General features: G+C 35.2%; 1 protein-coding gene across 1 annotated transcript; it reads left to right on the top strand.

Moving 5' to 3' along the window:
* The first annotated feature begins 1,466 nt into the window (after positions 1–1,466).
* CPXCR1 (CPX chromosome region candidate 1) lies at positions 1,467–12,306 on the top strand. The gene is made up of 3 exons (XM_032390026.1): positions 1,467–1,597; positions 11,357–11,606; positions 11,665–12,306. The coding sequence occupies exons 1-3, from the start codon at positions 1,467–1,469 to the stop codon at positions 12,304–12,306; spliced, it is 1,023 nt and encodes a 340-aa protein (XP_032245917.1).
* Positions 12,307–26,247: the final 13,941 nt, after the last annotated feature.

Genomic DNA, 26,247 nt, shown 5'->3' with positions numbered 1-26,247 from the left:
ATTATTTCTGTGGATGTCTGTGAGGGTTTTCTGGAAGAGATTAATATTTGAAGTTGTAGACTGAGTAAAGAAGATAACTCTTACCAAAGCAGGTAAGTATTATCCAATTCCTGGATAGTACAAAAAGGCAGAAGAAAGGTAAATGTGCTCCCTTGCTGAGCTGAGATATCTACATTCCCATACTCTCAGACATGTGAGCTCTTCATTCTTGGACTTACAGACTCACACTGGAACTTATGTCATTGACTCCTCTATTTCTCAGTCTTTGAGGATTGACCTGGAATGACAACACAGGCTTTCCTGGGCCTTCAGCTTGCAGGAGGCAGATAGTAAGATTTCTTAGCCTCCATAATCTCATAAGCCAAAATTTATCATAAATTTATTTCCATATATCTATACCTATATCATCTATATCTATATTTATCTATCTACCTATCTATATCTACATCTATATTCATATCCATATCCATATCTATATATCTACATCTATATCTATCTTTATATATATATATACATTTATATGAAATTCATTCTGTTTCTCTGGAGAACCCTGATAATACACCTAATCTTCATTTGTTGGTTGTACTATTCCTTTTTCCTGGTTAGCAGTTCAATTTTGGTGCCACAATTTGACTTCTAGTCCTGATACAAGGCCTATATTGATCCTTTGGTTTTAACATATTTCCTTTAGGATAGGCTTTACCTTAGATGAGAGACAGCCAATTTTCAAATCCCCTCTGAGCATTATAGGCTCACTTGTATCAGGAAATATCTCATCTTCACCCAAACCAAAGACAGATGGGGTTTATAAGTGTTCTGGAGAAATGATCAAAATAAAGGTATATTGATGAGTTACAAAGTTACTAAAAAAAATATCAGGCTCCCTACTGTTTGATGATTGGAAGCTGACAAAATGAAAAGAAATCAGTTAGCTTGTGAAAATAAAATATTTACTTAAACTACCACAGAGGAAGACCAGGCAAAAGATATAAAGACAGTGAAACTTTTGTAAGCCAAATTAATAAAATGTAACAGCTAGTCATGTATTATCTTCATGTAGGAATACCAGATTCTGTAAACAAAAATACAGGATGCTCAATAAAATTTTAATTTGGGAGGAACAATGAAATTTTTTTAGTAAAAGTATGTCTCAAAACATTTGACTATATTTGGTACATAATTATACTAAAAACATATTTATTGTTTATCAGAAATTCAAATTTACTGACTGTCCTACACTTTATCTGGCAATCCTATCTTCACAATATTTCAATTTTGGGAATAGATATAATTAGAGTTTTATCTGTGATGAGGTAGAATGATAAACTTAAGAATCTTTCCAGCCTTTACTCTGTTCCTGCTATCTAAAAACAATTCTAGGTTTACCATTTCAGTTATTTCCTCCTTCTACCTTCTGCAGAGGGTTCTGTTTGATTGCTAGGTTGCCAAGTTCTGTAGATACTGTGATGCAGAGTCAAAGGAACTGTGAAAATTGCATAAATGGAGAGGTAGAGGGCAGAAGAAAAGAAGAGCAGTCTGGCTTAGTGGAGTGCACATTATTTGGAGGGATTTTTACTACTGAGAGTGGAGATAAAGGGTATGTTGAAAGTGAAAATAAAAACATAAGGGATCTTAATAAGTACTTCTTAGTCTATATATTCTTTTTATAATGTTTAACAATTATTTTGAAAATAGCTTTTGTTACTTGATTTGTAATTCTTTGATAAAGATGCTATTCTGAGACTTGTTCTTTGGGTCACATTTTCAATATGTTCACATATGATTCTGTGAATATACCTCAAATGGAGAAAACTACCTTATTTTTCACTAACTTTCTGAGTTACAAAAATATTTTAAAAGTAAAGTGTGGGGTGCCTGCTTGGCACAGTTGGTAGAGTGTGTTACTCTTCTTCTTGGGGTTGTGAGTTCAAGCACCATGGTGGGTGTAGAGATTACTTAAAAATAAAATATTAAAAAATATATTTTGAAAGTAAAATTAATGATTTTGGGGGGCAAAAAAGTTAAAGCCCCTCAAATGAAGTAATTGGGACACAGTGAGGGATTTCCTGACACTCATAAGTGCATGGGGCATATAAAGAAATCATGTTAATTGAGGACCTTTTATCTAAGATAATGTGAAAATATATTTTGGAGATTTTGTCAAAAGGGAAAGGTGAGACATCCAATTTGTGTAAAGAAGTTTTGACTTAGCTGATGAATCATTCATGCAATTTGGTGTAAATTTTTTTAAATATTGGTAGGAGGAAAAAAACATCCTTTACAGAGCATGTGGGCATTAGAGGACACAGTTTGACTAGAATATAAGCACATACCCCTCAGATTGAAGGCTAATTAAATCTTATTTAGAAAGGTTCAAAATAGCCAGGTTCATTTCAAATTCCATATATGTGTATTTTTAACTTCAACAGCTTTGCATGTAAAAATGTGAAGCAGAAGAAAGAATATTTGGAAACACCCAACCTGCATTTAATTGTAGTTTTTCTTTTTTATCACTTTTTACAAAATTAAAATTTATAAAGATATAAACATAATATTGTAGTTCCTCAAGTACTCAATGACCAATTCCAAATGTGTCTTATTTTAAGAATTCTAACAGTTCTAAAAGCTATCAGGCACATTTACATTTATTTTTTTTTTAAGATTTTATTTATTGAGACACCTGGGTGGCTCAGTGGGTTAAGCATCTGCCTTCAGCTCAGGTCATGATCCCAGGGTCCTGGGATCAAGCCCTACATTGCTCTCTGCTCAGCAGGGAGCCTGCTTCTCCCTCTCCCTCTGCCCACAGCTCTGCCTGCTTGTGCGCTCTCTCTCTTTCTGTCAAATAAATAAATAAATAAAATCTTTAAAAAATAAATGGAGATTTTATTTATTTATTTGAGAGAGAACATGAGGGGGGAGGGGCAGAGGGAAAAGCAGACTCCCTACTGATCAGGCAGCTCTACTCAGGGCTCAATCTTAGGACGCTGAGATCATGACCTGAGCTGAAGGCAGACACTTAACCAACTAAACCACCCAGATGCCCCTACATTTATCTTTGTAAAATATAAAAAATTTGGTGTTCTAATAAACTGAAATTTTGCTTTCAGTAAATATATATCTATTACCATGTATTATATATAAATGCTCTAGATGAGTAAAAAAATTCAAAGAACAGAGAACAGGAATAGAGATTAGAAGACTATATTATCATATTGCTTAAAGGAATACATATTTTGGGGCGCCTGGGTGGCTCAGTTGTTGAGCGGCTGCCTTCGGCTCAGGTCATGGTCCCGGGGTCCTGGGATCGAGTCCCATATCGGGCTCTCTGCTCCGTGGGAAGCCTGCTTCTCCCTCTCCCACTCCCCCTGTTTGTGTTCCCTCTCTCACTGTGTCTCTCTCTGTCAAATAAATAAATAAAATCTTTAAAAAAAAAATAAAGGAATACATATTTGGCTAAATTATTAGTAAATGATAAAATAAGAAGACATATGACTCTTGGCTATATCCACACATAAATACAGACATTAAAAAATAAAGATTAAGATGTTGAATAGAATACTCCATGTGTTTCATGTGCAATCTCAATGAGGATTTATTTTTTGAAATAAACAATAGTGGCCCTAAATACATAAATTTCTGATGTGACTCCTTTGCAGAGGACAACAAGCCTTCAGATATAATTTATATTCTATTGACAAACCCATTTTAATATTGTCTAATAGGATAAATATCTGTGATAGATATGAGTATATGCACTGGATGTATCTTATATAAAATGCCAGTGCAAAATGTGGAAGGAAATAATGAATCTCATATTTAGCCTGGGATATAAAAGTGGAAGACCCTACCAAGAAATAAAGCAGAAAATGTACTTTACATAGAGATAAGTACAGGAGCTCGATAGTCTCCCTCTGTTTTATGAAACTATCTTGATTTTTTTTCAGGGTGCATCTGACAAAATCAAGACCACCAGTAACTTCAGTCCCCACCAAATTACTGGTTCTCAGTCTTACTGAGAAGCGGCCATATTAACCTCGAATTTGGTAAGTTCAAATTGGTTATTTTAGACATCCTTTAAACTCTAGACTTTATTGCCTTACCGTGATTATAACTCTGCTCATGGTGACATATATTGATAAAGGGCTTCTTTGACAAACTTGAACAAATCAAATTGTTAAGCTCAGCAGGGACACCCTCCTTGAAATTTGGGGGATGTATTGACACTGAAGAGGAGAATAAGAAAAATAGACTAGAAGATGGAGAAATAAGTCTTGAGTAATGTCTAAATTTAAATATTAGGAAGACTTAAAAAGTAAATCTTAAGAACAGTGTTATTATTTTCTTCCAATCTTTTATTTAACTTTCAGGTAGTTAGCACACAGTGGAATATTAGTTTCAGGTATGGGATTTAGTGATTCATCACTACATACAACAGGCAGTGCTCATCACATCAAGTGCCCTCCTTAATAACCATCATCCATTTAAATGATCCCTCCCACCTCTCCTCCAACAACTCTCAGGTTGTTCTCTACAGTTCAGAGTCTGTTTTATGGTTTGCCTCTCTTTTTTTTCCCCTATGTTCATCTGTTTTGTTTCTTAAATTCCACTTATGAGTGAAATTATATTGTATTTGTCTTTTTCTGACTGATTTATTTCGCTTAGCATAATACTCTTTAGCTCCATCCAAATGGCAAGATTTCATTCTTTTTATGGCTGAGTAATAGTCCATTATATATATACAACAACTAAGTTATCCACTCTTTGTTGCTGGACATTTAAGCCATCTCCATAATTTAGCTGATGTTGATAATGCTACTATAAACGTCAGGGTGCACATATCCCTTCAAATCAGTATTTTTGTATCCATTTGCTAAATACTTAGTAGTGCAATTGCTTGATCTTAGGGTAGTTCTTTTTTTAACTTTTTGAGGAACCTCCATACTGTTTAGCAGAGTGGCTCCACCAGTTTGTATTCCCACCAACAGTGCAGGAGGGTTGTTTCCTTCACTATGAAAAAGATTTTTATCCTGATGAAGTCCTAACAGTTCATTTTTGTTTTTGTTTCATTTCCCTTGCCTCTGACGATGTGTATAGTAAGAAGTTGCCAAGGCCAAGGTCAGAAACCTTGCTGCATGTGTTCTCCTTCAGAATTTTGATGGTTTCTTATCTCACACTTAGGTCCTTCATCCACTTTGAATTTAGTTTTGTATATGGTGTAAGGAAGTGGTCCCGTTTCATTCTTCTGCATGTTGCTGTCCAGTTTTCTCAACACCATTTGTTGAAGAGAATGTCTTTTTTCCATTGGAAATTCTTTCCTGCTTTGTTGAAGATTAGTTGATCATATAGTTGTGAGTCCATTTCTGGGTTCTTTATTCTGTTCCATTAATCTATGTGTCTGTTTTTGTGCCAGTGCCATACTGTCTTGATGACTGCAACTTTGTAATATAGTTTGAAGTCCAGAATTGTGATGCTTCCAGCTTTGCTTTCCTTTTCAGGGTTGCTTTGGCTATTTGGGATCTTTTGTGTTTCCATACAAATTTTAGGATTGTTTGTTCTAGTTCTGTGAAAAGTGCTGGTGGTATTTTGATAGGGATTGCATTCAATGTGTAGATTGCTTTGGGTAATATAGTCATTTTAACAATGTTTGTTCTTCCAATCCATGAGCATGGAATTATTTTCCCCATTTCTTTGTGTCCTCTTCCATTTCTTTAATCGGTATTCTATAGTTTTCAGAGTACAGATTTTTTACTTCTTTGTTTATGTTTATTCCTAGGTATCTTACTGTTTTGGGTGCAATTGTAAATGGGATCAATACCTTGATTTCTCTTTCTGCTGCTTTATTATTGGTGTATAGAAATGCAACAGATTTTTACATTGATTTTGTATCCTGTGACTTTGCTAAATTCATGTGCTGATTCTAGCAATTTTTTGGTGGAGTTTTTTGGGTTTTCTACATAGAGTATCATATCCTCTACAAATAGTGAAAGTTCAACTTTGTCCTTGCCGATTTGGATGCCTTTTATTTATTTTTGTTGTCTGATAGCTGAAGGTTAAGACTTTTGGTACTATATTAAATATTAATGGTGTGAGTACATCCCTCTCTTGTTCCTGACCATAGGGGAAAGGCTTTCAGTTTTTTGCCATCGAGAATGATATTAGCTGTGGGCCTTTCCTATATGGCTTTTATGATGTTGATGTATGTTCCACGTATACCAACTTTGTTGAGGGTTTTTATCAAGAATGGATGCTGTATTTTGTCAAATGCTTTTTATGCATCTATTGAGCTGATCATATGGTTCTTATCCTTCCTTTTATTAATGTGGTGTACATGTTGTTTGATGTGTAAATTTGAACCACCCCTGCAGGCAAGGAATAAATCCCACTTAACCATGGTGAATAAATCTTTTAAAGTACTGTTGGTTTTGATTTGTTAGTATCTTGTTGAGAAGTTTTGTATCCATGTTCATCAGGGATATTGGCCTGTAATTCTCCTTTTTAGTGGGGTCTTTGTCTGGTTTTGGAATCAAGATAATGCTGGCTTCGAAGAATGAATTTGGAAGTTTTCCTTCCATTTCTATTTTTTGGACATTTGAGAAGGATAGGTATTATCTCTTCTTTAAATGTTTCGTAGAATTCTCCTGGGAAGCCCTCTGGCCCTGGACTTTTGCTTGTTTGGAGATTTTTGATTACTGATTCAATTTCACTGCTGGCTTTGGGTCTGTTCAAATGATTATTATTCCATGTTTCAGTTTTGGTAGTTTGTAAGTTTCTAGGAATTTGTCCATTTCTTCCAGATTTTCCAGTCTGTTGATATATAATTTTTCATAATATTCTTTTTTAATTTTATTTTATTATGTTATGTTAATCACCATACATTACATCATTAGTTTTAATTTTTTGTATTTCTGTGGTATTAGTTGTGATTTCTCCTCTTTCATTTGTGATTTTACTTCTTTTGGTCCTCTCTTTACTTTTTGATAAGTCTGACTAGGGTTTTTCAACTGTATGCAGTCTTTCAAAGAACCAGATCTTTGTTTTTTTGACCTGTTCCACTGTTTTTATGTGTGTCTATCATTCATTTCTGCTTAAATCTTTATTATTTCCCTTCTGCTGCTGATTTTAGGCTTTATTTGCTTTTCCCTTTCTAGCTCCTTTAGGTGTGAAGTTAGGCTGTGTATTTGAGACCTTTCTTGCTTCTTAGGTAATCTTGTATTGCTACATACTTCCTTCTTATGACAGCCTTTGCTGCATCCCAAGGGTTTTGGACTGTCGTGTTTTCTTTTTCATTTGCTTCCATGTATTTTTTTTTTCCTTTTTTAACTTCCTAGTTAACCCATTCATTCTTTTTTTATTAAGTTCAATTAGCCAACATATAATACATCAATAGATTTGATGTAGTGTTCTATGATTCATTAGTTGTGTAACACTCAGTGCTCATCAGATTACATGCCTTCTTTGATGCTCCTCACCCAGTTAGCCCATACCCCCAACTTCCTCCCTTCTGCAACCCTGTTTGTTTCCCAAAGTCAAGAGTCTCTCATGGTTTGTCTCCCTTTCTGATTTCTTCCCTGAATCGGAAGTAACCCATTCATTCTTTAGTAGGATGTTCTTCAACCTCCACGTATTTGGGGGTCTTTCAATTTTTTCTTTTGGTTAACTTCAAATTTCATAGCATTGTGGTCTGAAAATATGCATGGTATGATCTCAATCTTTTTGTACCAGTTGAGGCCTGATTTGTGACCTAGTATGTGATCTTTTCTGGAAAATGTTACATGTGCACTCGAAAAGAATGTGTATTCTACTGCTTTATGATTAAATGTTTTGAATATATATGTTATGTCCATCTAATCCAGTGTGTCATTCAAAGCCATTGTTTCCTTGTTGATTTTCTGTTTAGATGATCTGTCCATTGCTGTAAGTGGGGTGTTAAAGTCCCCTACTATTATTGTATTATTATCAATGAGTTTATGTTTGGTATTATTTCACCTATGTCTTTGTGTGCTCCCAAGTTGGGAGCAAAAATATTTATAATTATTAGATCTTCTTGATGGATAGACCCTTAATTATAACGCAGTGCTCTTCTTCAGCACTTGTTACAGTCTTTGTTTTAAAATATATTTTGTCTGATATAAGTATGTCTACTCTGGCTTTCTTTTCATGTCCATTAGCATGATAGATGACTCTCCATCCACTCACTTTCAATCTGCAGGTGTCTTTAGGTCTAAAATGAGTCTCTTGTAGACAGCATATAAATGAATCTTTTTTTTTTTTTTTTATCTATCCTGATACTCTATGTCTTTTGATTGGAGCATTTAGTCCATTTACATTCAGAGTGATTATTGAAAGTTATGAATTTATTGCCAATGTAAGAGTCCCCCTTAAAATTTCTTGCTGAGCTTGTTTAGTGGTCATGAACTCTTTTAGTTTGTTTGTCTGGGAAACTCTTTATCTCTCCTTCTATTGTGAATGACAGCCTTGTTGAATGAATTATTTTTGGCTGCATATTTTTTCCATTCAGGATGTTGAATATATCATGCCACTTTCTTCTGTCCTGTCAAGTTTCTGTGCACAAATCTGCTGTGAGCTGGACCTGACTTCCCTTGTAGATTAAGGGCTTTATTTTTCCCCTTTCTGCTTTCAGGATTCTTTCCTTGTCCTTTTATTTTGTGAATTTGACTATGATATGTCTTCTGATGGCCAGCTTTTGTTTGAATTTAATGGGAGTTCTCTATGCTTCTTGAATTTCGATGTCTGTTTCCTTCCCCAGATTTGGGAAGTTTTCAGCTATAATTTGCTCAAATAAACCTTCTGCTCCTTTTTCTTTCTCTTTCTCTTCTGAGATTCCTATGATACAACCATTATTACACTTTAAAGAGTCACTGAGTTCCTTAAGTCTACATTCATTACACAGTACCTTTTTCCTATCTTTTTTTCAACTTCACTATTTTCCATAATTTTATCTTCTATATCACTGATTTGCTCCTCTGCTCCATCCATCTTCATTGCCATTTCATCCATTTGATTTTGCCTCCTAGTTATAAAACTTTCATTTCAGTCTGACTAGTTTTTAGTTATTTTCTCTCTGCAGTTACGGATTCTCTACAGTCTTCTTTGCTTTTCTCACACCCAACTAGTATCCTTATGATTATTGTTTTAAAATCTGGTTCAGACATCTTACTTGTATCTATACTGATTAAATCCTTGGCCACAACTTCTTCTTTCTTTTGGGATGAATTCCTCTCTCTTGTCATTTTGTCTGGGTCACTGATTTTTTGTGTGATTGTTAGGAAAGCCTGTTGTATTCTTGCTCATGATAGTACTGGGTATATTAAGAAGCTGAAGCTTTGCAGCACTCTATGATCAGTAGACTTGTGTGAGCAAAAAAGTACTACCCAGTGGAGGCTGGGCCCACTTATACCAAGCCTCTGTGCCCTGCAGGTGTATCTCCACTAGGGCAAGTCCTCTTGAGAATCAGCACAGTCAGCCCCACCCCCATAAGACCAGCATAAACACCTCACACACAACTTTACATCTTTAAATTCAGCTGATCTATTCCTAAATTATCCCTAAGGTAGCTAGACAGAGCAAATTAAAAGCTAGACATTAAAATGAATGGAAGCCATGTTTTTTAATTCTTAATTTCCTCCAGATTTGTTTTCAATCCACTTGTATTTGCTTTTCCCTACCACTACCTTCAGTAAAAATGCTCGTATCTATCTATTTTTCTATTCTTTTTAAAAATATTTATTTATTTTAAGGAGGGCACATGATGTGATGAGTACTGGGTGTTATATAAAACTGATGGATTATTGAACACTACATCTGAAACTAATGATGCACTATATGTTGGCTAATTGAATTTAAATGAAAAAAGAAGAAAAGAATATTTATTTATTTATTTTAGAGAGAGAAAGAGGAGCCTGGGCATGGGGAGGGGCAGAGGGAGAAGGATATAGAGAATCCCAAACAGACCCCCACTGAATGTGGAACCCAATGCAGACCTCAATCCCATGACCCTGAGATCATGACCTCAGCCCAAACCAAGAGTCTGATGCTTAACTGACTAAGCCACCCAGACATCCCTATCTTCCTATTCTAAAGAAAATTTCCAGGGGCGCCTGGGTGGCTCAGTTGGTTACACCTCTGACTCTTGATTTTGCTTCAGGTCATGATCTCCAGGTAGGGAGATCAAGCCCTGCCACAGGATGGGCATGGATGAGTATGGATACTCAGCATGGAGTCTGCTTGTCAGTCTCCATCCCCTTTGCCCCCCCCCCACCGGGTCACACTCACTTTCTCTCTCTCAAATAAATTAAATAAATAAAATTTTAAGAAAAAGAAATTTTCCAACTTACATTGTCCCAAGTCTCCTCATACAGAAGAATGAAACATATTTAATATATAATATATTGAGAATAGGCTCTGATAATTAGTATGTGCTAAAGGTGTTTGAGCAGGTAGGTGACATATATTAAAGAAAAAGTTAAGAGTAGAGATATGAGCCAAGAGTTTGAATCAGGGAAACCAGATATCAGCAGTAAAGCAAACATGATCTAATTATCAGCTTGATTAGTCCTGAGACAATGGGAATGAGGAGGAAATAGTAAATTTAAGTCATATTTTAATAAATTACTTGGGTTAGACTTCACTATTCAGCTTCCTACTCTTACTTTCTCTGCCTTCCCCTCTTACATAATTCATAGTTGTTGCCCTTTGCATAGATATTGCTCAAAATGAACAGATAAAATAATAAGACGAAGAAAAATTCCAAGGGAAGAATAGCTTGCTCTTCATAGAAATTTAACCATTTCATTTTCACATAGGTTTTAATTCTCTTTTACATGTATATACTCATTAAAAAAAAACTGCCTTCTACTTTAGCGTCATCTTAAAATCTCAGGTCAGTAATTCATATCTATCTTATTAAATGAAAATTTTATTTTATTTATCATCCAAAAGAGAACAACTGGGCCTCCCATTGGGAACTATATGTGCTCTAGTGCATAGAATGTATTCTTATATTAGCCAGATGAAATTTTATGTTACCCCAGGTTTATACACGTTCTAAAGCTAAGTAATGAGAACACTTATTTAATAGGAGTCATATTTACTCTCAGTTTTTATTTTTCTCTATTTTATTTTGTGGGTCTGTGACTTTGATATTAAAGATGTGATAAACTATATATAAAGCTGAGAAAGCTTAGGAATAACACATCCATGCTATTTTCAGGACTAAAGAACTGTCTTTTTATGAAATGGAACATTTTTCAGTTTAATGGATCTTTGTTTGTTTTTTTTTTTTTTCTCATAAATAGAACCCGGGTGACTTCTCCTACTAAAGAAGGAAGTGAGGAAGTGATGCCACTGAAAATGATCTCAAAAATTTAGAAAATGAAGTTCCACATGAATGTAGTACAGATATCAAGCCTTCATTTGCTGATTCTAATATTATCACTCATGTGGAAAGCAACCCAGTGAACAGGGAGCTAGACATACCGACCTCCCAGGGGCATGTTGTTTGTCAAGCAGTAGAGGACAATGAGTTTGAAGTTGAGAAGACCCAAAAAGATCTTCAACGAGAGCATTTAAAAGAAGAATCCCTTCTAATTCAGATCTTATTCCTAGAAAAAGGATCTTTCTCATGTCAGGGCTAGAGAGAATTACCTATCTGAGTATCTCACTAGAAAAAGCAATAACAACAATCCTTTAACTAACAGAACAAGATTCCACTCAGGGAAAGTGGGGGTGAAAACAAGTGATTTCTATAATAGCACCATAAATTACAAAATTCCTCTCCAACTCTCAATTTTGTGGAGAATCCCATTCATTAACAATCATGAAGTAAAGAGAATGATTCTCTGTCTGCTGTGTGGGAGACATTTCTCTCAGGCTGCAGGTTGTCAAAATACCATGTGGGTAAAGCTAAAATATACAGCATTTCTTCCTTGTCCAAATGTCCTAACCCATGGGGAGAGAGCCATAATATTTGGAAGACCTTTAAGGGTATACTACTACCATCCCCTCATTGAAAGAATGACATCAGGAAAATTTTACAAATCAACCTGTGCTAAAGGGAAAGATGGCTTCCATATTTTTGTGAGGCCTGTGTTCTATATCCCATGGTCCCAAATTCAAAACACACTTAATAGAAAAGTTTTTGAGGATCATTTGAGATCTCACCATAGCATGAGGGTTGTGATCATAAGCACCGATGATGGTTGGAAATATTTATGTCCCATTTGTGGGAGTAGTTTCAACAATTTTGTTGAATTTAGAGAACATTCCTGCAGCTTTCATGGGAATTAAGTCCAATTGGGATGAATTCATTTTAAAATTTAACTTTTAAATATTCATAACTTGACTACCAAATTGAAAAAAAAATCATGAATATAATTTTTAGTAGTGTTAGATGGAGTTGCAGAATGGATATATCAGAAAGATAATAGGATATATCAGAAAGAAACATCTTTAAGAAAGAGGAACAACTCATAAGAAAACCTCTGTTACACTGTGCTATTACAAACAGATCATTAAAATATCAAGGCCCTGATCTGTATTGAGTCAGCAATTGAAAAAAGACAACGCTTGCATTTTTTTGCACTTTTTTAACATCCATCTCTGTAGATAAGAATATTGTTACTATGATCAGATTCCAAGTTCACAGGATCCTGACAATGATAACAAACATATATTGGCAGGCTACACAAAGTCCTACTAACAGTTTCTAGAGACTTTGCTAAATTTAATATCTGAAATGTTTTTCATAATTCAATAAAAATCATTTTAAAGACAATGCAAGTTGCATTGTATGCTTACAACTAGATAAAAATTCCTGTGCCTAAAAAAAAGTTTCAACTATTATAAATATGCTATGTTTAAATTCAAAATAAAAATTAAACTCATGAAAAGGAAGTAATAAAAGTAAAATAATTTGAGATAGAACTGAACAAATATTAAAATGGTAGCATACAACTGTAATTATTGTTTTCTCAGAGAGCTTCTTCACCATTGCCTACTATCACCACCCAAATTTAACATTCACCTTATATGTACATGGACAAATGCCCACACATATTTAAGGAATTTACTATTTTGCTATTTGCAGCTCAAACTTCTCTACCTCTTAGTTCCTTTGATCTGTATAGTCATAAGGATTAAATATAGACACCATAACTAGAGCTCTAAGCCAACTTATAGTTATTGTTCACCCATTATGTGTGACTATGCTAGGAGTTTTGCATGTATTAATCTTCATAATAATTTTACATGTGTGAATTTTTTTTTTTTTTAAAGATTTTATTTATTTGACAGAGAGAGACACAGCCAGAGAGGGAACACAAGCAGGGGGAGTGGGAGAGAGAGAAGCAGGCTTCCCGCGGAGCAGAGAGCCCGATGTGGGGCTCGATCCCAGGACACTGGGATCATGACCTGAGCCGAAGGCAGACGCTTAACGACTGAGCCACCCAGGCGCCCCACATGTGTGAATTTTTATGGTAAAATTAAATGCATAGAAAGAGTTTCTAGGAAATTAAATTACTTTCCTATTTAGTAAGTGCATACTGTTATTATTCTATAATAAGATAATATAGCTGGAATTTAATTTACTTAGAGGCTTGTTGTATATTACACCTTATTTAATAAGTATATATGTATGAAATAATATATAGAATTTATTTAATCCATAGATATACTATATTACAGAAATTCTAAACTCTCATAAAGCAGAGGGTATTTTTTTTTTTTTTAAAGATTTTATTTATTTATTTGAGAGAGAGAATGAGAGACAGAGAGCATGAGAGGGAGGAGGGTCAGAGGGAGAAGCAGACTCCCTGCCGAGCAGGGAGCCCGATGCGGGACTCGATCCAGGGACTCCAGGATCATGACCTGAGCCGAAGGCAGTCGCTTAACCAACTGAGCCACCCAGGCGCCCAAAGCAGAGGGTATTTAGCCTATATCTAAGACTCATCAAATATTTTCATCTGCAGGTAAATTTGCTACTTCCAGTTACAGTTCCTCAATGTCAGCAATGAATTAATGTGGACAATTAAACTAATTAAGAAAATTCAGGCAACTAAATCAAATATTTCTCCGTTTTTAAAATAACATTTTATTTATTTTTTATCTCATTTAAGTAAATGAGATACAAAATATAGTTTTACAAAGATATAAGCCATCAGGGGACGCCTGGGTGGCTCAGTTGGTTAAATATCTGCCTTCGGCTCAGGTCATGATCCCATTGAGCCCAGTGTTGGACTCCCCGCTAAGCGGAGAGCCTGCTTCTCTCTCTGCCTGCCCCTCTCCCTGCTTATGCTCTCTCTGACAAATATATAAAGTCTTTTTAAAAAAAAAGATATAAGCGGGCGTCTGGGTGGCTCAGTTGGTTAAGCGACTGCCTTCAGCTCGGGTCATGATCCTGGAGTCCCTGGATCGAGTCCCGCATCGGGCTCCCTGCTCGGCAGGGAGTCTGCTTCTCCCTCTGACCCTCCCCACTATCATGTGCTCTCTCTTAAATAAATAAATAAACTCTTAAAAAAAAGAAGATATAAGCCATCAGGTAGATATCAATAAAAATAAAATAGAAAAAATATTTTCTTTTTTCTGAGAGTAAAGTAAAAATAGCAGTTGGATTAAAAATAGTTTTAGTCAGAAAAGCAGCTTTTATCACTGTCATTGTTATAATCTATAGAATTCACATTTTAGCTAGTAAACCTCCATAAATTTTGAAAACATGATTTAAGTGCAGAACAGAGTAGTTAAATTGGATATTACTCATATTTTGTCATAAATACAAAGGTATCTATTGAGCTAAAATTTTAGAAATGACAAATGAAAATCAAATTAAGTCAGAGTAGTAAAATCAGAAGAATGTAAAAAATCCTAGATACATCCTTCTCTAACAGACACTTGAAAGATATTCTCAATTTCTGTAGAGAGGGAAGGCAAACTTTTACCTAGAAAAAGATAAAGGAATACAGTTTAATGTTTATAAAGATTGAGTTTTCTATTTTTAAAACGTATAAACTCATTCAATATCTCACAGGTGTACTTGACTTTCCTCAAAGATACAAGGCCAAACATGCATTTTGTTCCTTATGATTGCAGAGTTTTTCTTAGAAAATGTATTGTAAACCCTAAGGGGTTACTGTGGAAGCAGCTGAAACATCAGCAGCATTCCTGTTCTCAGGTTATTGAAAGCTATAGCCTGGTACAAACAGGATCGCATCATCTCCTGGGGCAGGGCATAGATTTAGGAGCTATGAAAGAAAGTAACCCTCAACTCCCCTTCCTGCCTCCAGTGATTGCTAGCACAAACATCCTGTTCCTCCCTTATCCCATGACTGCCTCCTTGCATGCCCACTCTCAGGGGAAGTGCAGGCCTGCTTTCTGCCTTCAAGATAATTGCCATCTCTTTGTATTCCTTCCCCATGCTTTGATACATCTGTCCTTGCTTTTCTGATAAAAAAGAAAATAAAAGCTATGTGCAGGATTCAGCTGCTGCTACTCTCCCTTGCAGAGGCAGCCCTGCACAGCCACTCAGATCGGTGTCTGAGAGCTTTATTTCAGTGTGTGACAACAACGATTATATTAGTAATTTTTGGATTCCTTTACAAAACATTGTATTTTAAAATATATGTATAGGATAATACCTTTACTTCATATATACAAAGTAACTAGCATCTATAATAATAGATTACATTAACATCACCAAGACCAGCAAATTATATAGTCAACACAGAGTAGAATACAATTTTAGAATAAATAAGCTTATAGAACTCTGAAGATAACAGCTTTTTATTATTTGAAAGTTCTTAAACTTTTTTAAGATTATATTTTCATATTGTATTTCAAAAGTGTGTCTTAAAACAAAGTTTTCTATTTGCCCCATATTATTTATCTTTTATCAATGTGTTGGATATTTTCTTGTAAGTTATGTTTTAGACATATTAAATATAACAATCCTAGGACTTTGAAAGAATCAAAGTGAATCAAGTGTATGGTAATAATTTTAATTTATGCAAGACATTTTAAAAGTTAAATTGAAAGCATGAAAAGTATTCTAAAGAATCTTCTAAAATTATAACAAAGTGAATTCTCAAATAATATTTTATTTTATTCACCTTTTAATGGGCATATTTAGTGTGTAATACCACTTTTTTTGCCCTAGAATCTGAGATGACTCACACAGTAGAAATAAATAGGCTGAAAGTATAGGTTTTCCAGATGTCGCTGATTTTGGATTTGTTCTTGCATCATAGTTTGGAGATGAAAGCCCCCAAACTGTAGATTTATACACTAAGAATCCAGCACTGAAGTCATTCATATTTAATAACACTGATTTCAATGTTAAGCAGACTTTTATTATTCAATTTTCATGTATGCAATAAATCATATATTAAAATAAAATGTGGACAGCAGTTATTTGTTCAATTGTCAATTTGAAATAAAAATCTCTCATTTTATTCATTAAATTATTATATTAAAATCAGCTTACAAATTTGATAAAGTTTGACTATTATGATGCTAACTCTTCTTAAACAATTTTATAAACAGAAAACTTGGGTAATAATTATCTATAATTTATTCCATCTAGTAACCAGCTAAGAAAAATAAGGTATTTATTGTACAATAAAATAATGGTTAGAATTACCTATATATTTGATAAAGAATAATTAACTCTTTGGTTCTTACTATATTCTGGTTATCTGGGCTGAACAAATAGGGCTTTTTGGCTCATGGTTTAAGTGTGTAAATCACAAACTTTCCTGGGTTCACTTAGCTTATGGTAGCTAATGGGTGTTTTTTTTTTTTAATTATTATTATTATTATTATTTGTTTGTTTAGAGAACATAGGCTCTATGTCTATGTCTTGTGAAGAGGCATTTATGGCTTTTCTTCATAATTTTTCACACATATGTATACAGCAAACAACGTTGGAAGTTAGAAATAGCATCTACCTCCAGAGCAGAGGATAGATTAGATTTCTTTCCTATCCAGGGTGATAAACATAATGTCTCCCTCAAAATCAAAGAATGGATAAATTTGCAAGCAATCCTCCTTTGAGTTTGGGAGTTTCCTAACTTGAAGTTTCTCACTTATGACATAAACTCACTGTGTGCACAATATCTATCTGTGCTACCTGGTATCACCCCTATGTGACTTGGGAGACAAGGGGATACAGTGCAAATATAAAGCTTATTCTGCCTGCTCTGATATGACTAATAGTGCTTTGTCTCTGACCCAGGAGTCTTGTGTCTTTTGTCAGTTTCGATGAAAATGTGGTTGGCTAACCTTATAGCTTTGAAGCAGGATAAAATAAACAGTTCTTGATATATGACAGAAAACTGGGTGAATAAAGTCCTTGCTAACCAAATTTTGCTATTTTTTAACTAAGTGACAACTTTTATTTATTCAGTAGAATCAAAGCACAACTTTGTTGAAAGCATAACATTAACTGGAATAAACTGTTTGTATGAGTGTGTGAATAAACACAGCTTAATGAAAGAAGCATTGGGATAATTTAGGAATTTACTATTCTAATCTTCACCAGAAACTACTTCTATGAATGAAATAAGTTATATATCTGTTACTACTTCTAAATCTATGCTTATAGAATATAAATATGACAATCCTCACTAAATTAAATATTAGAAAACATTTTTATCTGGGTAGTCTGACGACTATACACAAACTTTCTTAGTAATTTCTAGAGGTATCTGGCAGTCAGAATAAGAACAATAACAAAAACAGAGCAAGGAAGAGATCTGTATTATTTAATAAGAAACCTAATTAATAGAGGCATCTGGGTGGCTCAGTCATTAAGTGTCTGTCTTCAGCTCAGGTCATGATCCCAGGGTCCTGGAATTGAGCCCCACATCAGGCTCCCTGCTGGGCAGGAAGCTTGCTTCTCCTAATCCCACTCCCCCTGCTTGTGTTCCCTCTCTCGCTGTCTCTCTCTGTCAAATAAGTGAATAAAATTTTTAAAAAAAGAAGCCTAATTAATAGAGTAGAGAAAATCAGAGTTTCAAAATTAATACCGAAGTTTGAAATATTATGCTAATATCTTTCATACTGCATGGTATTTTTGTCTTTACTAAGTATTGGGAAGTATATCCTTTTAGACAGTTATTCAGAATGTTTTATTGTAACCAATATTCATTTCTCAATAAAGGTGTTATAATTTAAAATATCATTGCATCAATAGCATAAAGTGCATGCAATGTATATAAATGTGAAACTATAGTTGTACTGCTAACAGTATTTCAAAATTCTTTTTCTTAAAAGGTAATTATATCAGGGCACCTGGCTGGCTCAGTTGGTAGAACATGTGACTCTTGATCTCAGGGTCATGTATTCAAACTCCACATCAGGTGTAGAGATTACTTAAAAATAAAATCTTGGGAAAAAAGGTAATTATATCACCATACAACATGGAGTAAGAACAACAAATACATACTTTCAATGTATTCTCTAGGAGACACTCCAAGATGGTGGAGGAATAGGAGACCTTAGTTTCCTCTGGTCCCAGGAACTCAGCTAGATAGCTATCAAATCATCCTGAACACCTGCAAACTCAACCAGAGATCTAAGAAAATAATAGCTGCAACTCTACAAATAGAAAAGTGACCATTTTCTGCAAGGTAGGAAGTGCAGAGAAATGAATCCGAGGTGATATATGGAAAGATAAACCATATGGGGAGGGAGCCTCCGTAAGCCAGCTACCAGAAAGTGATATAGCAGCAGAGCACAAAATCAGAACTTTTAGAAGTCTGCTTCTGTGAGGGACATCCCTACCTGGAAGGTGCTCAGGTGGCGAAGTGGGGTAGAATCCTAGGTGGGATTTGTATTTAATTATATATATACACATTTTTTTTTTTCTTTACAATTTTGCATTGCGATTTCTTCTAACAGACTAAAATACACCTAGAATTTAGTGTATGGCTCTGTTCTCTTCACTTGTTTGATCATAATCTCTTTTTTCTTTTTTTTTTTTTTTTTTTTAAAGATTTTATTTATTTATTTGACAGAGAAAGACATAGCGAGAGCAGGAACACAAGCAGGGGGAGTGGGAGAGGGAGAAGCAGGCTTCCTGCCGAGCAGGGAGCCCGATGTGGGACTCGATCCCAGGACCCCGGGATCACGACCTGAGCCGAAGGCAGACGCTTAACGACTGAGCCACCCAGGCGCCCCATAATCTCTTTTTTCTTCTTCTTCTGTTTTGTTTTGTTTTGTTAGTCTTTTTTACTATTCATCTTCACGTTTACATTCTATCCTTTCAACAAATTTAATTTTATTTTTGCGTATATGTGTATATATATATATATATATATATATATATAAGTTTTTTATTTCTCTACAATTTTGAGATGTAGTTTCTTCTAACAAACTGACCAATATAATCCCTATGTCTTTTGATTGGAGCATTTTTCGATTTACATTTAAGAAAATTATTGATAGATATATATTTATTGCCATTCCATTATTTGTTTTGTCATTGTTTCTGCAGATTTTCTCTGATCCTTTCTTGGCTTTGTCATTTTTGGTCTCTCCTTGGACTCAAAGAATTCCCTTTAATACTTTTGCAAGGCTGGTTTAGTAATGACAAACTCCTTTAGTCTGTGTTTGTCTGGCACACCATCTCTCCTTCTATTCTGAATAATGGTTTTGCTGTATAGAGCATTCTTGGCTGCAGTTTTTTTCTCATTCAGCTCTTTAAATATATCATGCCACTCCACTCTGGCTTCCCTGGTTTCTGTTGAGAAATCTCATGCTAGCCTTATTGGTCTTCCCTTGTATATTAAGGACTTCTTTGTCTTGCTGCTTTTAATATTTCTTCTGTATCACTATGTTTTGCAGATTTAATTAAAGTGTGTCTTGTGGTCACCTCCTATTTTTGATTTTGATGGGAGTTCACTGTGCTTCCTGGATCTTGATGTTTGTTTCCTTCCCCAGATTAGGGAAGTTTTCAGCTATTATTTCTTGAAATAAATTTCTGCCCCTTTTTCTCTCTCTTCTTTTTCTGGGACTCCTATAATACAAATTTTACTATGTTTGATTGAATCCCTGAGGTCACTAAGGGTATTTTCATATTGCATAATTCTTCTTTCTCTCTTCTGTTCAACTTCATTGTTTTCCACTTCTTTGTCTTCTAAGTCATTAATTCATTCCTCTGCATCTTCCTGTCTGTTGTTTATTGCATTAAGCTAGTTTCTAATCTTGTTTATTACACTCTTCATCTCTGATTGATTTATTGATTCCTTTTTAAATCTCTATCTCTGTGTTAAGGGTCTCCCTGATGTATTCTATTTTCTTCTCAAGTCCAGTGTGTGGAGTTATTCTTGGAAAATATATTGTAAGCCCTATGGAGTGATTGTGGAAGCAGCTGAAATGTCAGCAGCGTTCCTGTTCTTGGGCTGTTGAATGCAATGGCCTGGTAGGAGCAGGATCCCATGATCTCCTGGGTTAGTCTTAGAAAGTATATTGTAAGCCCTAAGGAGTGACTGTGGAAGCAACTGAAACATCAGCAGCATTCTTGTTAGGTTATTGAATGCAATGGCCCAATAGAAGCAGGATCCCATGATCCCCAGCAGCAGGGCATAAGTTAAGAGCTATGAAAGAATGTAACCCTCAGTACCCCCTTTCTGCACTTGGTGATTGCTAGCACAAACATCCCACTTCTCCTTTACCCCATGACTGACTCACTGTGTGCCCATGCAAAGGTGAGAGTGCAAGCTTGCTTTATGGCTTCAAGCATTTGCTATCCCTTTGTACTCCTTTCCCATGCTTTGAGGCGTCTGTCCTTGCTTTTCTGATAAAAAAATAAAATAAAATAAAATAAAAAATAAAAGCTATGTGCGGGATTCAGCTGCTGCTGCTCTCCATTGCAGAGGCAGCCCTGCATGGCTGCTCAGATTGGTGTCTGAGAATGTTATTTAAGTGCACAATGACACAGTGAATATCTTTATGACTGTTGCTTTAAATTCTGCATCAGGCTTCTTACCTATATCTGTTTTGCTTAGATCTCTGATCGTGGGCTTATATCGTTTGTTCTTTTTTTTAAAGTTTTTTTTTGTTATTTATTGGTCAAAGAAAGAGAGAGCACAAGCAGGGGAAGTACCAGCAGAGGGAGAAACATGCTCCCCGCTGAGCAAGGAGCTCAATGAGGGACTCAATCCCAGGACCTTGGGATCATGACCTGTGCTGAAGGCAGATGCTTAACGGACTGAGGAACCCAGGCATCCCTGCTTTCATTAAAAATAAATTCCCCCATCTTGGAATTTGTCTAAGCCTCTGCGTTCTTCTGTTAGAAATTCCAGTTATGTTTCTTGCCCCTGAAAGTAATGTCCTCAGGAAGAGGTCATGTAATATCCAGGGCCTAGCACTTCAGTGAGTGTCTCTGTTGTATGCTGCATGTGCTCTGCTATTGTGTTTTTATTCCTCCATCCTTCAGGCCAGTCTTCTGCAGAGGCTCTCCTTGCCTGTCATGGGAAGTTTTTGGTCCATGGCCTCCATGTGGTGAGTTTTAACTAAGTGTGCCCTTGTTTTCTTCTGAAATGAGACCTGATATTACTTCCACAAGAACTGAGGCCCTGCAGAATTCTCTGATTGGGACATGTGGGTGGGCAGGAGTTTGTGCTCATATTCTGGGGAAGGGACTCACCTTTCTAGTTTAAGGGCATGCTTGACTGACAAGGGTAGTCGCTACAGAGCACATTGGGGTGGGGCTTGTTGTAAGCAAGTTAGGCAGCCAGTGTAGGTGCTGTACTGCTTCCTGCAAGTGGCTCAGTGTTTATGCTGAGGTGTGGGTTAGGGAAATGGCCCCAGTCAGCTCCTTTGTTCCCAGAAAGGCATCTCTGTGAACACTGCCTCTCAGCATAGAGTTCTGCTAGCAGAGTGAATAATATCCCCCTCTGTGCCTCAGGTGTTCTTCAGATCACTGTTTCCATGTTGTCTGTCCCCTGGGTTTTTTGCCTGCCTTCTCTGCAGGAGCAAAGCAGTGCCTTCAGGGCTCTATCACAGCCAAGCCTGCTGACCATTAAAACTCCAGGTTTTAGATACCTTGTGTTAGCAGAACAATTCCCTAATCTGGGTAAGGAAATAAACATCCAGATCCAGGAAGCACAGAGAATTCCCATCAAAATAAAAAAAAAAAAAAATAGCAGGCCAACACCAAGATAAAATGTAATTAAATTTGAAAAATATAGACATAAAGAAAGAAAATTAAAAGCAACAAGACAAAGAAGTCCTTAACATACAGAGGAAGTCTCATAAGGCTAGCTGCAGCTATCTCAACAGAAACTTGGGAAGTCAGACGGCAGTGGCATGATATACTCAAAGTGCTGAATGGGAAAAATCTGGAGCCAAGGATAATCTATACAGACAGGCTATCATTCAGAATAGAAGGAGAGATAAAAAGTTTCACAGACAAACACAAACTAAAGGAGTTCGTGACCACCAAGCCAGCCCTGCAAGAAATATTAAAGGGGACTCTTTGAAAGCAAAGGAGAGACCAAAAGGAACAAAGACAAGAAAGGATCAGATGAAATCTCCAGAAACAATGACAAAACAAGTAATGAAATGGCAATAAATACATGTCTATCAATAATTCCCCTAAATGTAGATGGACTAACTACTCCAATCAAAAGACGTAGGGTGACAGAATGCATTAAAAAAGACCCATACACATGCTACCTACAAGGGACTCATTTTAGACTAAATACACCTGTGGATAGAAAGTGAGAAGATGGAGAATTATTTTTCATTTAAATTGATGACAAAAGAAAGCCGGAATGGCAATACTTATATCAGGCAAACTAGACTTAAAAAAAAAAAAAAAAAAAAAGGACAACAACAAGAAATAAAGAAGAGCGCTATATCATAATAAATGGGACAATCTATCAAAAAGATACAGTAATTATAAATATTTACGAACCTACCATGTGAGTACCCAAATATGTAAAACAGTTAATAACAAACGTGAAGTACCTAAATGATAAAATACAGTAATGGTAGGAGACCTTAAGTCTCCACTTACATCAATGGGCAGATCATCTAAATAGAAAGTAAACCAGGAAACAATGGCTTTGAATGACACACTGGAGCAGATGGACTTTACAGATGTACTCAGAGCTTTCCATCCTAAAACAGCAGAATTCACATTTTTTTCAAGTGCTATTGGACATTATCCAGAATAGATTACATAATAGGTCACAAATCAGGCCTCAACAAATACAAAAAGATTGAAGTCATACTATACATCTTTTCTGAATCCAACTTTATGAAACTAGAACTCAACCACAGCAATAAATCTGGAAAGACCACAAATACATAGAGATTAAACAACGTACTGTGACTCAAATGAATGGATCAACCAGGAAATCAAAGGAAAATAATCTAAAAAAATACATGAAAACAAATGAAAATGAAAACGCAATGGTCCTAAAACTTGGCAATGCAGCAAAGAAAAAAAAAATGACTTAAGAGGAAGTATATAACAATATACCTACTCTAAGAAGCAAGAAAAACTCAAACAAAATATCTAACTTTACACCTACAGGAACCACGGAAGAAACAACAAATAAAACTGAAAAACAGCATAAGGAAGGAAATAATAAAGATGAGAGCAGAAATAAATGATATAGAAACTAAAAACAAACAAACAACAAACAAACAAACAAAAAAATTAGAACAGATCAATGAGACCAGGAGCTGGTTCTTTGAAAAAAATTAATAAGTTTTATAAACCTCTATCAAGACTTATCAAAAATAAAAGAGAAAGGACTTAAGTAAATAAAATCACAAATAAGAGAGGAAAATTAAAACTAACACCACAGAAGTATTTACAATTGTGAGACAATATTATGAAAAACTATATGTCAACAAATGGGACAGCCTAGGAGAAAGAGATAAACTCCTAGAAACATATGAAGTAGCAAATGGAAACAGGAAGACATAGAAAACTTGATCAGACCAATAACCAGCAAAGAAATTCAGTCAGTAACCAAAAAACTCCCAACAAACAAAAGTCCAGGGATAGATGGCTTCACAGACAAACATTTAAAGCAAACATTTAAAGAAAAGTTAATACCTATTCTTCTTAAATGATTCCAAAAAGTAGAAAAGGAAGGAAAACTTCCAAATTCATTCTAAGATGCCAGCATTACTCTGATACCAAATCAGATAAACACTGCTATAAAAAAGAGAACTACAGGCCAATATCCCTGATGAACATGGATCCAAAAATTCCCAATAAAAATACCAGGAAACCAAATCCAACAATGCATTAAAGGAATCATTCACCATAATCAAGTGGGATTTATTCCTGTGATGCAAGGTTGGTTTAATATTCACAAATCAATCAAATGTGATACACCACTTTCATAAAGGAAAAGATAAGAATCATAATTATTGCAATAGATGCAGAAACAGACTTCATCAATGTACAACATCCATTCATGATAAAAACTATCAACAAAGTAGGTTTAGGGTGAACATACTTCAACATAATGAAAGCCATATATAAAACACCCAAAGCTAATATAATCCTCAGTGAGGACAAACTGAGAGTTTCTCCTCTGCAGTCAGGAACAATACAGGGATGTGCATTCTCAACACTCTTATTTAACATAGTACTGGAAGTCCTAGCCACAGAAATCAGATAACAAAATGAAATAAAAGACATCCGAATCAGCTAGGAAGAAGCAAAACTTTCACTATTTGCAGATGACATGATATTCAATATAGAAAATCCAAAAGACTCCATGAAAAGATTTCTAGAACTGATAAATGGACTCAGTAAAGTTGCAGGATATAATATCAATGTACAGAAATCTGTTGTATTTCTATATACCAATAAGGAAGTAGCAGAAATATAAATTAAGGAAACAATCCTATTTATAATTGCACTAAATACAATAAGATACCTAGAAATAAACCTATCCAAAGAAGTGAAAGACCTTTATTCTGAAAACTATTAAAACACTAATGAAAGAAATTGAAGATGACACAAAGAAATGGAAAGATAGTCCATGCTCATGGATTGGAAGAACAAATGTTGTTAAAATGTTTATACTAACCAAAACAATTTACACATTTCATGCAATCCTTATCAAAATACCAACAGCATTTTTCACAGAACTAGAACAAACAATATTAAAATTAATATGGAACCTCAAAAGACCATGCATGAATAGCCAAAGCATTCTTGAAAAAGAAAAGCAAAGCTGGAGGCATCACAATCCCAGACTTCAATTTATATTACAAAGTGTAGTGATCAAAATGGTATGGTACTGGCAGATTAATAGACACATAGATTAATGGAACAGACTAGAAAACACAGAAATGAACCCACAACTATATGGTCAATTAATCTTCGACTAAGCAGGAAAGAATATCCAATTGGAAAAATTCCCTTTAACAAATGGTGCTTTTTTTTTTTAACATATAATGTATTATTTGTTTGGTACGGAATGGAGCACTGGGTGTTATACGCAAACAATGAATCATGGACCACTGCATCAAAAACTAATGATGTAATGTATGGTGATTAGCATAACATAATAAAATTTAAAAAAATGGTGCTGTGAAAACTGGACAACATTATGCCAAAGAATGAAATTTGACCAGTTTCTTACACCAACCAGAAAAATAAATTCAAAATGGATTAAAGACATAAATCTGCAACATAAAGCCATTAAAACTCTAGAGGAGAACATAGGGAGGAACCTCTTGAATATCGGCCATACCAACTTCTTTGTAGATATATCTCCTGAGGCAAGGGAAACAAAAGCAAAAATAAACTACTGGGACTTCATCAAAATAAAAAGCTTCTGGGGTGCCTGGGTGGCTCAGTAGTTTAAATGTCTGACTCTTGATTTTTGCTCAGGTCATGATCTCAGGGTTGTGAGATTGAGCCCCACATTTGGCTCTGTGTTGGGCATGGAGCCTGCTTGGGATTCTCTCTCTCCCTCTGCCCTTCCCTCCTGTTCACTCTCTCTCTCTGTCTCTCTCTCAAAAAATAAAAAATAAAAATAAATCTTCTGCACAGCAAAGGATACAATAAACAAAACTAAAAAGAAACCTACAGAATGGGAGAAGATATTTGCAAATGACATATCTGCTAAAGCATTAATATCTAAAAGTATAAAGAACTTATCAAACTCAACACTCCAAAAATGAATACTCTATTTACAAAATCGGCAAAAACCATGAATAGACATTTTTGCAAAGAAGCTATGTCAACAGACACAT

The sequence above is a fragment of the Phoca vitulina genome, unplaced genomic scaffold (assembly GCF_004348235.1).
Source record: "Phoca vitulina isolate PV1807 unplaced genomic scaffold, GSC_HSeal_1.0 scaffold57, whole genome shotgun sequence".
NCBI classification, from domain to species: Eukaryota; Metazoa; Chordata; class Mammalia; order Carnivora; family Phocidae; genus Phoca; species Phoca vitulina.
Note: the sequence above shows the minus strand (reverse complement) of the source record. Positions and strands in the feature narration are given on the sequence as shown.

Bases quoted from the DNA above. Each gene is read 5' to 3' on its own strand.
- CPXCR1 (XM_032390026.1), top strand. From the start codon at position 1,467: ATGCAGAGTCAAAGGAACTGTGAAAATTGCATAAATGGAGAGGTAGAG. The intron at 1,598-11,356 runs GTATGTTGAAAG...GAAGTGAGGAAG, and splicing joins ACTGAGAGTGGAGATAAAGG to TGATGCCACTGAAAATGATC. The intron at 11,607-11,664 runs ATTCAGATCTTA...AGAGAGAATTAC, and splicing joins TAAAAGAAGAATCCCTTCTA to CTATCTGAGTATCTCACTAG.